We start from the raw sequence: 16,206 nt of genomic DNA on the forward strand, positions 1-16,206 counted from the left end.
TCCAGATTTAGTCTTTGTAAAGCTGGCCCTTGAGTCAGAACAGCTAACTTTCTGTTTGAATTTTTTTTGTACATGACTATATTTTAGTGATAGTGTATATAGACCCCGAAATCTCTTTAACCCTCAAATGTTCCTGGCTTTTCATCATTTAATGATCGATTTTTTAGGTCAAAACGATTTTTTAGGTCCAGTCACATTTGGTTGCAGTACAGTCTGTCAGCCGTAGTTTTGCTTAGTTAACATTAAAACCTTGATTACACTATTACCATACCAAGTCTGTGTCATTAGTCAATTGAGTACATTCTTTTTTACTAATTATACTGGTAATAAATATTGTATACATTTTCAGCTGCAACACAGATTGTTGTGGCCAAGATTCTTCAAATTCATTAAAATATTCACTACCCTTGCTCTCTGTTCTTTATCTCACAATCAATCTTCTAGCTAGATCAATAATTTCATGAATTTGAAATTTATTCAATAGTTTCTTAAGTGGAATCTTTAGAATATCTTCTAAAAGTCCAATTAAGTTAGAAAAGATATTTCCGTCAGCAATTGGAGTTATATAGGGGATGCAGGAGTTCACTGAAGAAGCAGATCAGGAGGGTGAAAAGGGGGTATGAGATAACCATGGCTCAGAAGATTAGAGTGAATCCAAAGAGGTTCTCTAGTATATTAAAAGAAAAAGAAAAACGAGAGAGAATAGGACCCCTCAAGGACCAAAGTGGACATATGTGTGTAGAACCACAGGAAATGGGTGAGGTCCTCTCTTCTGTGTTTACTGTGGAGAAAGACATAAAGATTTGGGAACTTGGGGAAGTTAGTGGTTATACCTTGGAGACAGTCCATATCACAATAGATGAGGTGTTGGATGCATTAGAATGTATGAAGGTGGATAAATCTCCAGGTCCTGTCCAGGTATATCCAAGAACACTGCGAGAGGCCAAAGAAGAAATTGTGGAAGCCCTGGCTGATATTTTTGCATCATTGTTAGCCCCGGGTGAGGTCCTGAAAGACTGGAGGGTAGCAAATGTTATACCCTTATTTAAGAAGGGCTGTAAAGAGAAACCTGGGAACTATAGACCAGTAAGCCTAACATCTGTGGTAATTAAGTTATAGAGTCATAGAGATGTACAGCACGAGAAAGTTCTGAGAGATAAGATATACATGCAATTGGAAATACAAGGTTTGATTAGTCAGCATGGCTTTGTGTGTGGGAGGTCATGCCTCACAAATTTGTTAGAGTTCTTTGATGAAGTGACCAGGAAGGTTAATGACGAAGTCTATATGGATTTCATTTAGGCCTTTGATAATGTTCTGCATGATAAGCTGCTCTGGAAGGTTAGATCGCATGGAATCTAGGTGGAGCAGAAAAATTGGATACACAATTGACTTGATGGTAGGAAGCAGAGGATAATAGTGGAAGGATGCTTGTCAGAATGGAGGCCTGTGACTTTTGGAGTACCTCAGAGGTCAGTGCAGGGCCCATTGCTGTTTGTTATCGAGATGAGATTTAGATGAGAATGTATAAGGCATGTACATGTTTGCAGATGACCTCTAAATAGGAGGTATCTTAAACAGTGAGGAAGGTTATCAGAAATTGCAACAGGACCTTGATCACTTGGGGAAGTGAGCTGAGAAATGGCAAATGGAGTTTTATATCAATAAGTGTGAGGTCTTACATTGTGGAAAGTCAAATCAAGGCAGAAGATTCATGGTGAATGGTAGGGCCTTAATGAGTGTAGTGAAACAGAGGGACCTTGGAGTTCAGGTGCACGGTTCTGTGAAAGTGGAGTCACAGGTAGACATGGCAGAGAAGAAGGCTTTTGGCACACTGGCCTTCCATCAATCAAGGCATTGTATATGGAAGTTGGGAAGTTATGTTGCAGTTGTACTGTTGGTGATGCCACACTTGGAGTATGTGTTCAGTTTTGTTCACTTTGCTGTAGAAAGAATGTATTACACTGGAAAGAGTGCAGATGAAATTTAGAAGGATGTTGCCAGGATTCAAGGGTCTGAATTCAAGAGAGATGTTGAACAAACTAGGGCGTTTTTCTTTAGAGAGCAGGATACTGAAGGGGGAATCTTAGAGAAGTGAATAAGGTCATGAGGAGAATGGACAGGGTGAATGTATTCGGTCTTTTAGCTAGGGTTGGGGAATCAAGGACTAGAGGGCATCAGATTATGATTAGAGGGGAAAAAATAAAAGGGAGCCTGATGAACAACATTTTTACACAGAGGGCGGTACACATATGGAGTGAGCTGCCAGTGGAAGCGGTTGAGGTGGGTACATTAACAACATTTAAAAGGAATTTAGACAATGCATGGATAGGAAAAGTTTAAAAGGATATGGGCCAAGTGCAAGGAAACTGGGGTTAGTGCGGTGGACATTTTGGTCGGCATGGACCAGTTTGCACCAAAGAGCCTGTCTCTGTGCTGTAGGACTATATGACTCAAATTTTAGTTACTTAATTTTAAAAAGAAAATAAGTTTTTAAAAGAAATTCAATTCTGTTTGTTAGACAGGACTTAGCCACTCCAAACTGTTGTTACTTTCTTATAATAGTCTGTTTCAAATTCCATCCTTGTGTTTTACTTACACACAGTTGATGCTGTTCACACAGCACCCACTACCTCTACCCGTGTGTTCTACATCAGCGTTGGAGTATGTTGTGCTGTCATATTCTTGGTGGCAATTATACTGGCTGTTCTTCACCTGCACAGTATGAAAAGAGTGGAACTCAGTGATAGGTGAGTGTTTTTTCGTTTGATATGATTTCCACAGGCATGGATCACAAATTGAAATTGCTTAAATGGCATTTAATTTAGTAGAAAAATCTCATAATTATGTAGTAATTTATATTCTTCTCAGTTCACAGTCAGAACTGTTCCAAACAGTGCCTTATTTTTATGTTTTCATTGAAATTGGGATTTGGTAATATCAATTAAACTTTCTTCTTATACTTTATGGTGATATTTGCTGACACTGGCAACTGCAGGCAAGTTCATTGGGGAATGGCCTGTTTCGAGCAGTGAGTGACATCATCATGTAGACTTTGTGTGACATCATGTGTTGAGCCAATTTTGTATCCTGTTGTCTAGCTCTGCCTCAATCCCATGTGATCTAACCTTAGTTATCAGTCTACCATGTGGAACTTTGTTGAAGGCCTTACTAAAATGGAGACAGCATCAGCTGCTCTGCCTTCAACTATCTTCTTTGTCACCTATTCAAAAAAAAACTTGATCAAATTTGTGAGACACGATGTCCCATGTACAAAACTATCCCTACTCAGTCCGAATCATTGAGATGAGCAGCATGGAAATAGACCCTTTGGTCCAACTCGTCTATGCCAATCAGGTACATAGAATATAGAAAAGTACAGCACAGAACAGGCCCTTTGACCACGATGTTGTGGCGAGATTTAATCCTAATGTCAAATATAGTAACTTAACCTACGCACCCCTCAACTTACACTCCCATCCATGTGCATGTCCAGCAGTCGCTTAAATGTCCCTAGTGACTCTGCTTCCACCACCACAGCTGGCAACGCATTCTATGCATTCACAACTCTCTGCGTAAAGAACATGCCTCTGACGTCTCATTTATACCTTCCTCCTAATATCTTCAAACTATGACTTCTCGTACCAGTCAATCCTGCCCTGGGGAAAAGTCTCTGGCTATACCCGAAATAAATCTAGTCTAACTTGCCTGCATTTGGCCCATATTTGTCGAAACCCTTCCTGTTCATATTTATCTAGATGCCTTTTAAATGTTCTAATCGAACCAGCCTCCACCACTTCCCCTGGCAGCATCCTCTATGTGCAATATTTGCCCCTTAGATGCCTTATAAATGTTTCCCCTCTCACCTTAAGCCTATGCCCTTTAGTTTCGGACACTCCCACCCTGGGGAAAACACCTTGGCTGGTTACCCTATTCACCCCCCTCACGATTTTATAAACCTCTCAGCCTCTGGCACTCCAGGGAAAATAGCCCTGGCCTATTCAGCATCTCTCTATCAGTCAAACTTTCCAACCCTGGCAACATCCTTATCAATCTTTCCGGAACCCTCTGAAGTTTAACAGCATCCTTCCTATATCAAAGAGACCAGAACTGCATGCATTGTTCCAACTTTGGCCTAACCAATGTCATGTCTCCCACCACCTGTACTCAATCCTACCTTAATTATCCTGTGGACCTGGGACTCCAGTTGTAAGAAACTATGAATCTGTATCCAGGGTCTCTGTTCAGCAACGTACAACATAAAGCATTGCAGCACAGTACAGGCCATTCGGCCCTCAATGTTGCGCCGATCTGTGGAACCAATCTGAAGCCCGTCTAACTTACACTATTTCATTCTCATCCATATGCCTATCCAATGACCATTTAAATGCCCTTAAAGTTGGCAAGTCTACTACTGTTGCAGGCAGTGCGTTCCACGCCCTTACTACTCTCTGAGTAAAGAAACTAGCTCTGACATCTGTCCTATATCTATCACCCCTCAATTTAAAGCTATGCAGGGCGGCACAGTGGTTAGCACTGCTGCCTCACAGCGCCAGTTCCCGCCTCGGGCAACTGTGTGTGTGGAGTTTGCACATTCTCCTCGTGTCTGCATGGGTTTCCTCTGGGTGCTCCGATCTCCTCCCAAAGTCCAAAGATGTGCAGGTTAGGTGAATTGGCCATGCTAAATTGCCAGTAGTGTTAGGTAGATAAGTCAGGGGTAAATATAGGGGGCTGGATTGCTCTTCGGAGGGTCGGTGTGGATTTGTTGGGCTGAAGGGCCTGTTTCCACACTGTAGGTAATCTAATCGAATCTAATCTAATCATGTCCCCTCGTGCTAGCCGTTGCCATTCAAGGAAAAAGGCTCTCACTGTCCAACCTATCTCACTCTCCGATTACTTTAGGTCTCAACCTTTTTTCAAAGCTTCCACATCCTTCCTATAATGCGGTGACCACAACTGTAAGCAATACTCCAAATGTGGCCATGCCAAAGTTTCGTACGCCATCAGTATGATCTCATGGTTCAAAAACTCAATCCCTCGACCAATAAAAGCTGACACACTGAATGCCTTCTAAACAACCCTATCGACCTGGGTGGCAACTTTCAGGGATCTATGTACATGGACACTGACATCTCTCTGCTCATCTACACTACCAAGAATCTTACCATTAGCCCAGTACTCTGCATTCCTGTTACTCCTTCCAAAGTTAATCACCTCACACTTTTCCACATTAAACTCCATTTGCCACACCTCAGCCCAACTCTGCAGCTTGTCTATGTCTCTCTGTAATCAACAACATCATTCGTCACTATCCACAACTCTACCGACCTTAGTGTCATCTGCAAATTTACTAACCCAACTTACTATACCCTCATTCAGGTCATTTATATAAATGACAAACAGTGGACCCTAAACAGATCCTTGCGGTACCCCAGTAGTAACTGAACTCCAGGATGAATATTTCCCATCAGTCACCGCCCTCTGTCTTCTTTCAGCTAGCTAATATCTGATCCAAACTGCTAAATCACCATGCTTCCATATTTTGTGCAATAGCTTACTGTGGGGAACCTTGTGAAACCTTATTTAGGGTGTCACGGTGGCTCAGTGGTTAGCACTGCTGCCTCACAGTGCCAGGGACCCATGTTCGATTCCAGCCTTAGGTGACTGTGGAATTTGCACATTCTCCCTATGAGTGGGTTTCCCCTGGGTGCTCTGTCTTGCTCCCACAGTCCAAAAATGTGCAGGTTAGGTGAATTGGCTATTCTAAATTGCCCTTAGTGTTAGGTGCATTAGTCAGGGGTAAATGGGTCTGGGTGGGTCAATGTGGACTTGTTGCGCCAAATGGCCTGTTCCATACTGTATTTAATAATACTAATTTAATATAATTAGAAATGCCTTACTGAAATCCATATATATATCAATCGCTTTACTCTCATCCACCTGTTTGGTCACCATCTCAAAGAACTCAATAAGGTTTGCGAGGCATGACCTACCCTTCACAAAACTGTGTTGACTATTCCTAATCAATGTATTCCTGTCTAGCTGATTATAAATCCAGTCTCTTATAACCCTTTCCAACACTTTACTCACAATCAAAGGATGGCTGACAGATCTATAATTTCCAGGGTTGTCTCTACTCCCCTTCTTGAGTAAGGGAACAACATTTTCTATCCTTCAGTCTTCTGGCACTATTCCTTGAGACAATGATGACATAAAGATCAAAGTCAAAGGCTCAGCAATTGCCTCCCTGGCTTGGCTTCCCAGAGAATCCTATGATAAATGCCATCTGGTCCAGGACACTTATGTAATTTTACACTTTCCAGAATTGCTAACACCTTCTTAAGCACCTCAATCCCATCTAGTCTTGTAGCCTGTATCTCAGTTTTCTTCTCAACCACATTGCCTTTTTCTATTGTGAATAATGACGAAAAGTATTCATTTAGCACTTCCCTATCTTCTCTGACTCCATGCACAACTTCCCAGAGCTATCCTTGATTGGCCCTAATGTTACTGCAGTCATTTTTTTTTCCTGATATAGCTGTAGACAGCCTTAAGGTTTTCCGTGATCCTATCTGCCAATGACTTCTTATGTCCCCTCTTGGCTTTCCTTAGCTCTCTCCTTAGGTCTTTCCTGACTAACTTGCAACTCTCAAGCACCCTAACTGAGCTATCACATCTCATTCTAACATAAGCCTCCTTCTTCCTTTTGACAAGAGATTGAACTTCCTTAGTAAATCACGGCTCCCACGCTCGACAACTTCCTTCCTGCCTGACCGGTACATACTTATCAAGGACCCACAATATCTCGTCCTTGAATAAGCTCCACATTTCAATCATGCCCATTCCCTGTGGTTTCCTTCCCCACCCTATGCATCCTAGATCTTGCCCAATCGCATCGTAATTGTCCTTCCCCAGCTATAATTCTTGCCCAGCGGTATATACTTATCCCTTTCCATCACTAAAATAAACATACCCGAATTGTGGTCACTATCGCCAAAGTACTCACCTCCCTCCAAATCTAACACCTGACCTGGTTCATTACTGAGTACCAAATCTAATGTGGCCTCGCCCTTTGTTGGTCCGTCTATGTCCTATGTCAGGAAACCCTCCTGGACACATTGGACAAAACCTGACCCATCTAAAGTATTCCCAGTCAATATTTGGAAAGTTAAAGTCCCCCATAACAACTACCCTGTCACTCTCACTCCTATTGAAGATCATCTTTGCTATCCTATCCTCTACATCTCTGGAACTCTTTGGAAGCCTATAGAAAACTCCCAACAGGGTACCCTCTCCTTTCCTGTTTCTAATCTCAGCCCATACTACCTCAGTAGCCGAGTCCTCAAACGTTCTTTCTGTAACCATAATACTGTCCTTGACTAACAGTGCCACACCACCTCTTACCATTTTCTCTGTTCTTACTGAAATATCTAAATCCCAGTACCTGCAATAATATTCCTGTCCATGTCTCTGAAATGGCCACAACATCGAAATCCCAGGTACCAACCCATGCTGCAAGTTCACCCACCTTATTCTGGATGTTCCTAGTGTTGAAGTAGACACACTTCAAACCAGCGTCTTACCATTAAGTGTATAAGTCCTGCCCTGATTTATCTTTCTAAAATGCAGCACCTCACACTTATTTAAATTAGACTCAATCTGCTACTCCTCAGCCCATTGGTTCATCTGATTGAGATTCTGTTGTACTCTGAAGTAACCTTTTTGGCTCTCCACTGCACCACCTATTTTAAAGTCATCTGCCAACTTACTAACCATACCTCCAATGTCACAGGCAAATTATTTATGTAAATGACGAAAAGCAGTGGACCCAGCACTGTTTCTTATGACACACTGCTGGTCACAGGCCTCCAGTCTGAAAAGCAATCCTCCACCACTACCCTCTTGTTTTCTACCTTTGAGCCAGTTCTGTATCCAAATAACTTGTACTGTGTACCGTGTGCTCTAATCTTGGTAATCAGTCCAACATGATAAGCTTTGTCACACACCTTATTGGAGTCCATATAGACCACATCTACTCCTCTGCCCCCATTAGTCTTCTTCGTTACTTCTTCAAAAAGCTCAATTAATTTAGTAAGATATGATTTCTCACGCATGAAGCCATATTGACCAGCCTTATTCAGTCCTTGCCTTTCTCAGTACATATAAGTTCTGTTCGTCAGGATTCCCTCCCAACAACTTGCCCAATGATATCAGGCTCAGCAATGTATAGTTCTATGGCATATCCTTACTACCTTCTTATTAGTAGCACCATGTTAGCCAGCCTCCAGTCTTCCGGCACCTCACCTGTGACTATTGATGATCAAAATATCTCAGTAAGGGGCCCAGATCTCATTTCCCTAGCTTCTCACCGAGTTCTAGGGTACATCTGATCAGGTCCGAGGGAGTTATCCACTTTTATGCATCTTAAGACATCCAGCACCATCATTTCTGTAATATGGAAATTTTTCAAGATGTTGCTATTTATTTCCATATGTTCTCCATCTTCCAATTCCTTCTCCACAGTAAACACTGATGCAAAATACTCATTTAGTGTCTCACCCATCTCCTGCGGTTCCATGTTTGGACTCCCTTGCTGATCTTTAAGGGTCCCTGTTCTCTCACTTGTTACCATTTTGTACTTAATCTATTTTAGAATCCCTTTGGATTCTCCTTAACCCTATTTGCCAAAGCTATCTCATGTGTCATTTTTGCCTTCCTGATTTCCCTCTTAAGTATACTCTTACTGCCTTTATACTCTTCTAGGGATTGACTCGGTCTCTGCTGTCTATACCTGACCTATGCTTCCTTCCTTTTCTTGACCAAAACCTCAATTTTTCTAGTCATCCAGCATTCCCTCCACCTACCAGCCTTGCCCTTCACCCTAACAGGAACATGCTGTTTCTGAACTCTTGTTATCTTGTTATTTTTTAAGCCTTCTCATTTTCCAGCCATTCCTTTCCCTGCAAAAACATTTGAAAGTTCTTGTCTAATACAGTCAAAATTGTTCTTCCTCCAATTTATAAGTTCAACTTTTAGATCCGGTGTATCCTTTTCATCACTATTTTAAACCTAATAGAATTATTGCCACTGCCTAATTCTGCAGAGTAGGTCAAGTTTTTCAACTTCTCTAGTAGGCACAGCCACATAAGGAATCAGAAACGTTTCTTGTATATATGAATTCCTCTCCATCCAAGGCCTTAACATTATGGCAGTTGCAGTCTATGTTTGAAAAGTTAAAATCCCCTACCATTACCACCCTATTATTCTTAACAATAATTGAGATCTCCAAATTGTTTCTCAATTTTCTGCTGACTGGGGGTTCTGTAGTACAATCCCAATAAGGTGATCACTAGTGTCTTATTTCTCAGTTCCACCCAAATAACTTCCCTGGACATATTCCTCGGAATGTTCTTCCTAAATACAACCGTAATGTTCTGCCTAATCAAGGATGCCACTCCCCCTCCCCTCTTGCCCCTTTCCTCTGCTTCCTGTAGCATGTACACTGAAAAACATCAAGTCCTGTCCATCACTGAGTCACATTTCTGTAATTGCTATGATATCCCAGTTTCATGTTCCTAACCATGCCTTGAGTTCTTCTGCCTTCCCTGTTAGGCCTCTTGCATTGAAATAAATGCAGTTTAATTTATCAGTCCTACCTCATTCTCTGTTTTGCTCCTGCCTGCATGATTATTTGACTTGCTCTTTTTTCCCAACTGCATCCCGATTGTAGAAAGGATATTATTAAACTAGAAAGTGTGCAGAAATGATTTACTCGAATGCTACCTGGACTGGAAGGTTTGAGTCATAAAGAGAGGTTGTATAGGCTGGAATTTTTTTTTCCCTGGATCAAAGGCAACCCTATAGAGGTCAATAAAATCATTAGAGGCATAGATAAGGTAGATAGTCAACAGCTTTACTCCATGGTAGGGGAGTGTAGAACTAGAGGGCATAGCTTTAAGGTGAGAGGGAACAGATACAAAAGGGTCCAGAGGGCAATATTTTTAAACAGTGTCTGCTGAGTGACTGAAATGGACTGCCAAAGGTAGTGGTGGAAGAGGGTACAGTTTCATCATTTAAGAAACATGTAGACAGGCACATGGATGGAATAGGTATGGAGAGATATGGACCAAACGCAGGCAAATGGGACTAGTTTAATTGTGAAAACTGGACAGCATGGGCAAGTGTGGCCAAAGGGCCTGTCTCCATACTTGAGACCTTTATGACTGTTTGTCATCCTAAAAGCCACTCTTTGAAGGCTTGCTATTTTAGTTTTATATTTGTCTGCAATGATTGAATGTTGTACTGGTGCATTCTGGTTTTTGACATGAGTGTCCTAACCACAACATAATGAACCACTGATTTGCTGTATGGTGTACTTGGCTAGAATGTTTTTCTAATTTGATAGAAGTGATGATTTGTTCCAACGAAAACCTATTTCTGTTAAAAACGTTGATTTAATTTATTTGAACACAAACTTTGATTATATGAAAAGGGTAGGGTTACAGGCTACAGAGTGAAATGGCACTATGTGAATTGCTACTTTAAAAAGTCAGCACAGACATGATGGACCTTCTGTGTTCTGACCGCGCTGGCGATCCTATGATTCTAAATCACTGTTACATCTTCAAGGTATGAGTGAGGTCATAAAACTTGCAAATATGAACTGTGTAAAGCATTAATCTTGTTTTTTTCTGTTGCCAGTATGAGTGAGAGTGGAAGCTCCCAGGGCCTGTCACAACCTTCCACGCAGACCACGCAGTATCTGAGAGCTGATACACCCAACAATGCAACACCTGTCACTAGTAAGACTTTCATTTATTGGATAATTTAGAGACTGTATAGGTTGTGGGCCAAGCTGATCCCTGAGTTAAATCTTAATCGTGCTTTGAAATGGAAGATGATTATTCTATGTTATTATTAATAAAACAAACTCTGTACATAGTAAAATAGTACAAGGTAAAATTGTACTCAGTGAGCATAAACTGGATTACCTGGATATTCTGTCCTCCTTTTCCATTTCCAATTTTGACTGTTGTATAATATTCCCTGTTTCATACTGACAACAGGATTCAAAGTTTTTTTTGTGTTAGCTTCACAATAATCAAATAGATTTAATGTTTTTGTAAATGTTTAGCTTCTGAAATAATGTAAAGAAAATATCGTGTCTGGGTAAGTACTATACATTACCTGGGATGTCAACCTAGGTTAAACATCAGAAAGCTATGTTTGATTAGCTTTCTCAATTTAAGAATGACAGTGTGTCCCTGATTATATCACTGCAGTGTTCTACATAATAATTACCATATTATTAATCTTGAATGAAAAAAGCGTGGAAATCATTGTGCAACTGATTGTAAAGGGTGCCAGACAGTGTTTCGCTGGGGTGGTTTCCTGGAAGCACTGGTAATGCCTGAGGCTAGTAGTATGAATATAGCGATTTGTCTCATAACAAAGAAACACCCACAACCCCAAAAACAGACTGCAATATTTTAAGTATCGGAACCTCACAACCCATGCTAACCCAGCAAATAAAATTAATAAACGCACTTTCTACTTTAATTCGTCAGATTAGTATCATGCAATTTGGTCCCAAATTGAATATCACCAGCACAACACAGAAGACCAAAGGTTTCCAAAGTTGCCAGAGAATCTGTCTGTCCTTGATCAAAGTGATTAAAGTGAAGCTTTCGTGTCTGCAAGTTCATTCCTCATTGCTAGTGGGCTGCAGTTTAATGTTAGTAGTTAGTATGAAGTAATGCTTTGGAGATTTCACAATTACTTATTAAGAAATGACACGGTGGCTCAGTGGTTAGCAGGTAACTCAGTGGGTTCGATTCCAGCCTCGGGCGACTGTCTGTTTGGAGTTTGCACGTTCTTTCTATGTCTGCGTGGGTTTCCTTTGGGTGCTCCAGTTTCCTCCCACAGTCCACAGATGTGCAGGTTAGGTGAATTGGCCATGCTAAATTACCTGTAGTGTTAGGTGTAGGGGTAAATGTAAGGGAATGGGTCTGGGTGGGTTGCTCTTCAGAGGGCCGGTGTGGACTTGTTGGGCCCAAATGGCTTGTTTCCACACTGTAGGAATTCTATGATTCTATGAAGTCGAAGGGTCTTCTCCACTGAACCGAGGAAAAGGAGGACAGTGAGCAGCCAAGATCATACTGGGGGAGGACTTGCATCTGGCCATTAGAGAAAGAAGTAAGTTCACAGTTGGCTCAACCTTTACCTAAGATGGGTTAACTAATTGAGGCTTAGCTTCCTTGATCTTTCAGAGAATAGTTTTGTCATGTCAGATGGTGGCAGAGATCTGTAACATTCTAGAGGAAGAAGTCAGAATTGCGGTAAGTTAGTGTACAAGAGAAGGCGTTTAGTCTGCTTTCCTTTATTGGAATTCTGAGGGACAGAATGTACATGTATTTGGAAAGGCAAGGACTGATTAGGGATAGTCAACATGGCTTAATGTGTGGGAATTCATGTCTCATAAACTTGGTAGTGAATTTTTGATGAAGTAACAAAGAGGATGATGAGGGCAGAGCGGTGGGTGTGATCTATATGGACTTCAGTAAGGCATTTGACAAGGTTCGTCATGGGAGACTGGTTAGCAATTTTAGGTGCAATCTGTCCTTCTTGTACAGGTCACTTCTACGCCAGAAGAGATTCCAATGATCCAAAAATGTGAATCCTTCTCCCACACAGCAGCTCCTCAGCCATGCATTCATCTGCTCTATCCTCTTATTCATGCCCTCACTAGCTCGTAGCACCATTTTAAATTCCTGCCTAACTCTCTTTAATCTCCCTTGAATAACGAACAGCTGTGCCCAATCAGCTTTTGAAAGTTCTTGCCTAATACCATCAAAATTGGTTTTCCTCCAATTTAGAACTTCAACTTTTAGGTCTGGTCTATCCTTTTCCATCACTATTTTAAAACTAATAGAATTATGGTTGCTGAACCAAAGTGCTCCCCCACTGACACCTCAGTCATCCTGCCCTGTCTTATTTCCCAAGAATAAGATCAAGTTTTGCATCTTCTCTGTTAAGTACATCCATATACTGAATCAGAAAGTTTTCTTGTACACATTTAACAAATTCCTCTGCATCTAAACCCCTAACACTATGGCAGTCCCAGTCTATGTTTGGAAAGTTAAGATCCCCTACCATAACCACCCTATTATTCTTACAGATAACTGAGATCTCCTTACAAATTTGCTTCTCAATTTCCCTCTGACTATTAGGGGGTCTATAATACAATCCCTTTCTTATTTCTCAGTCCCACCCAAATAACTTCCCTGGATGTATTTCCAGGAATATTCTCCCTCAGTACAGCTCTAATGCTATCCCCTAGTAAAAACCCCACTGTCCCTCCTCTCTTGCTTCCCTTTCTCGCATTTGTATCCTGGAACATTAAGCTGCCAGTCCTGTGCATCCCCGAGCCTTGTTTCTGTAATTGCTATATATCCCAGTCTCATGTTCCTAACCATGCCCTGAGTTCATCTACCTTCTCTGTTAGGCCTCTTGCTTTGAAATAAATGCAGTTTAATTTATCAGTCCTGCCTTGTTCTCTGCTTTGTCCCTGCCTGCTCTGACTGTTTGACTCGCCTTTGTTCTCAACTGTACCAATCTCAGATTGAAATCTTTCCTCACTATCTCCGTGGGTGTCTCCCTAAACCATACAAGTATAAATCCTCCCGAGCAGCTCTAGCAAATCTCCCTGCCAGTATGTTAGTCCCCTTCCAATTTAGGTGCAATCTGTCCTTCTTGTACAGGTCACTTCTACCCCAGAAGAGATTCCAATGATCCAAAAATGTGAATCTTTCTCCCACACAGCAGCTCCTCAGCCATGCATTCATCTGCTCTATCCTCCTATTCATGCCCTCACTAGCTTGTAGCACCATTTTAAATTCCTGCCTAACTCTCTTTAATCTCCCTTCAGAATCTCAACCTTTTCCTGTCCTATGTCGTTGGTTCCAATGTGTACAGTGACCTTCTGCTGGCCCCTCTTCCCCTTGAGAACCTTTTGCACCCTCTCTGAGACATCCTTGATCCTGGCACTAGGAAGCAACACACCATTCTGATTTTTTTGCTGCTGGCCACAGAACCGTCTGTCTGTACCTTGGACTAAAGAGTTCCCTAAGATAATCGATCGCTTGGAACTGGACATATTGTCGGCCTTGCCAGTGATGTCTACATCCCATGAAAAAATAGACATGTTGACAGTGTGGTTAGCAATGCATATGGGATTTTGGGCTTCAAAAATAGGATGAAGTTCTAATTTGAGTTTTGTACGACTGGACATTATTAAGAGTATGAGGGTGCAAAGATTTACCACTGTGATTTCATGGATTGAGTTAAGGAGTTTCATTACAAAGTTGAGAAGCTGAGGATATTTGATGGAGGTATACTCGGATTGTGGTTAAGTTTAAATGACATAAACAATGAAAAATGCTTTTCATTAGTTGAAGATACAAGGACCTAGAGGGATACTGGTTTAAGATTTTGGGTATATTGAGGGAGGTGATTTGATTGATGATGTCAAGAGAACATTGTTGGGTATAAATGAGAAGGGCTATATGGGTATCACAAGGGAGTAGGGCTAACTGGATTGTTCCACAGGGCTTGCATTTGATTAGAATGTACTCCCCCTGTACCATAAATGATTCAGTATATCAATCTTAAAAACAATCAAGCATCCAATTAATTAATATATAATGCATGCTTATCAGCACTTGGTGAACTACACTGAAATTCACTCCAGTGTGCAGGTTGTGTGAGAATACTCAAACGCTTTATGCAGGTGTGTGTGAGACAGCTGCCAATGGTGTTATCAGCTAAGTTCCAAAATCCTTATCTTTAGACTGGAATGCAACTGAAAGGATGACTGATTGGGGCTTGGAGGTGGGGGGGGGGGGGGGGGGGGGCGGGAAGACAGCGGTGGATGCGGAAGTGGGCGAGAAAAGAATACTCTTCACCTAGAAAAAAATTTGGATAAATACTTGAAGAAAGGCTGTAATGAAATGTTAGTTCAAGTGGATCAGGAGTAGGTATATCCACCGAAGAAATTTAGAGATAAAAATAGTCATCAATGCTCAAAGTTAAGTGATAAATATTAGTCCAGTGCTTAGTTTTAGTTGTACAAAGTAAATGGGTTATCAACCAAGTACACGTCAAAAACAAGTATTTGATACTTGTATCTTGGAGATCTGTATCAAATGTTTTGCGTGGTTCTGGTCAGTTCTAATTGAAATCTTTCAGTTCAGGACAGAAATAGAATTTATACGACCATGGAAAACAGGCCATATTAATTAAACACACAGAATTGTGATTAAAAGTTAAACAGATTTACCATAATTTTATACTGTAATTAGCCTTTTGCGAGACACATTGTTTGTAGATAAACTGTAAAAGGCATCCTTTGTGACATAGCCACTAGTGAGTTGAAACGAATTGATTGTTAGATTAGTAGCTTTTCCCTGGAGTAACTGGTGCCATGTGGTTGGCAATTGCACTATCGTCAAAAGGCGTTTTGGAGTATGCAGGGATGAATATTGTCACAAAGACAATTTGGAAACAATTATAAGCCATTTCATTACAGGTGCAGAATTTTGTATTTTGGATGAGTTCTTGGAAAGTAGTAATTATGGAATATTCTCCTCAGAAATTTTACTGTTTTTATTTAGTTGATGTGGAGATTTCTGTCAAGACCAGCATTTATTGCCTGTCTGTAATTGCCCTTGAAAAGATGGTGGTGGTGCCTTGGCTACAACTGAGTGGCTCACCAGGTCATTTCAGAGGACAGTTAGGAGTGAACAAACTGAGACACATGTAGGTCAAATTGGTTAAGTTCACATTAGTGAACCTGATTGGCTACATTCCCTCTAATATTTCTTAGTGCTGCACTGACCTTTGAGGTCCATGTGCAACGGCAATTTCTGCATAAAGGAAGTCAATGCGTTGACATGCTGATTGGCGCACGGGACCTCCAAGTGGCCATGCAGCTTGGAGGGCTATACAAATCACAATTATTGATGCTAACATTTTGTTTCTGATTTATTTATTAATTCAATTGAAATTCTCTGGCTGCTGTGAAATGGGACTCCTGACTGGGTCAGTTGTCTAGGTCTCTAGGTATCTAGTCCAGTAACATTACAACTGTGTTGCTGTACTCTCATGATTAATGGTTATTTCTGGTGCCAAACATTTTTGGGAGAAATA

The 16,206-nt window shown here is 41.2% G+C and overlaps 1 protein-coding gene across 5 annotated transcripts in view; it reads left to right on the forward strand.

Annotated features, from left to right (window-relative positions):
- Nucleotides 1-16,206, forward strand: part of ryk (receptor like tyrosine kinase) — a 283,193-nt gene that overhangs the window by 83,732 nt on the left and 183,255 nt on the right. For 3 of the 5 annotated variants that reach the window (XM_072573228.1, XM_072573230.1, XM_072573231.1), the window contains 2 exons: nt 2,606-2,750; nt 10,702-10,802. In XM_072573228.1, the coding sequence (XP_072429329.1) occupies nt 2,606-2,750; nt 10,702-10,802 (246 nt within the window). The remainder of the gene's footprint in view (nt 1-2,605; nt 2,751-10,701; nt 10,803-16,206) is intronic. The other 2 variants (XM_072573229.1, XM_072573232.1) reach the window with 1 other exon arrangement.

Source organism: Chiloscyllium punctatum, chromosome 6 (genome assembly GCF_047496795.1).
Source record: "Chiloscyllium punctatum isolate Juve2018m chromosome 6, sChiPun1.3, whole genome shotgun sequence".
NCBI lineage: Eukaryota > Metazoa > Chordata > Chondrichthyes > Orectolobiformes > Hemiscylliidae > Chiloscyllium > Chiloscyllium punctatum.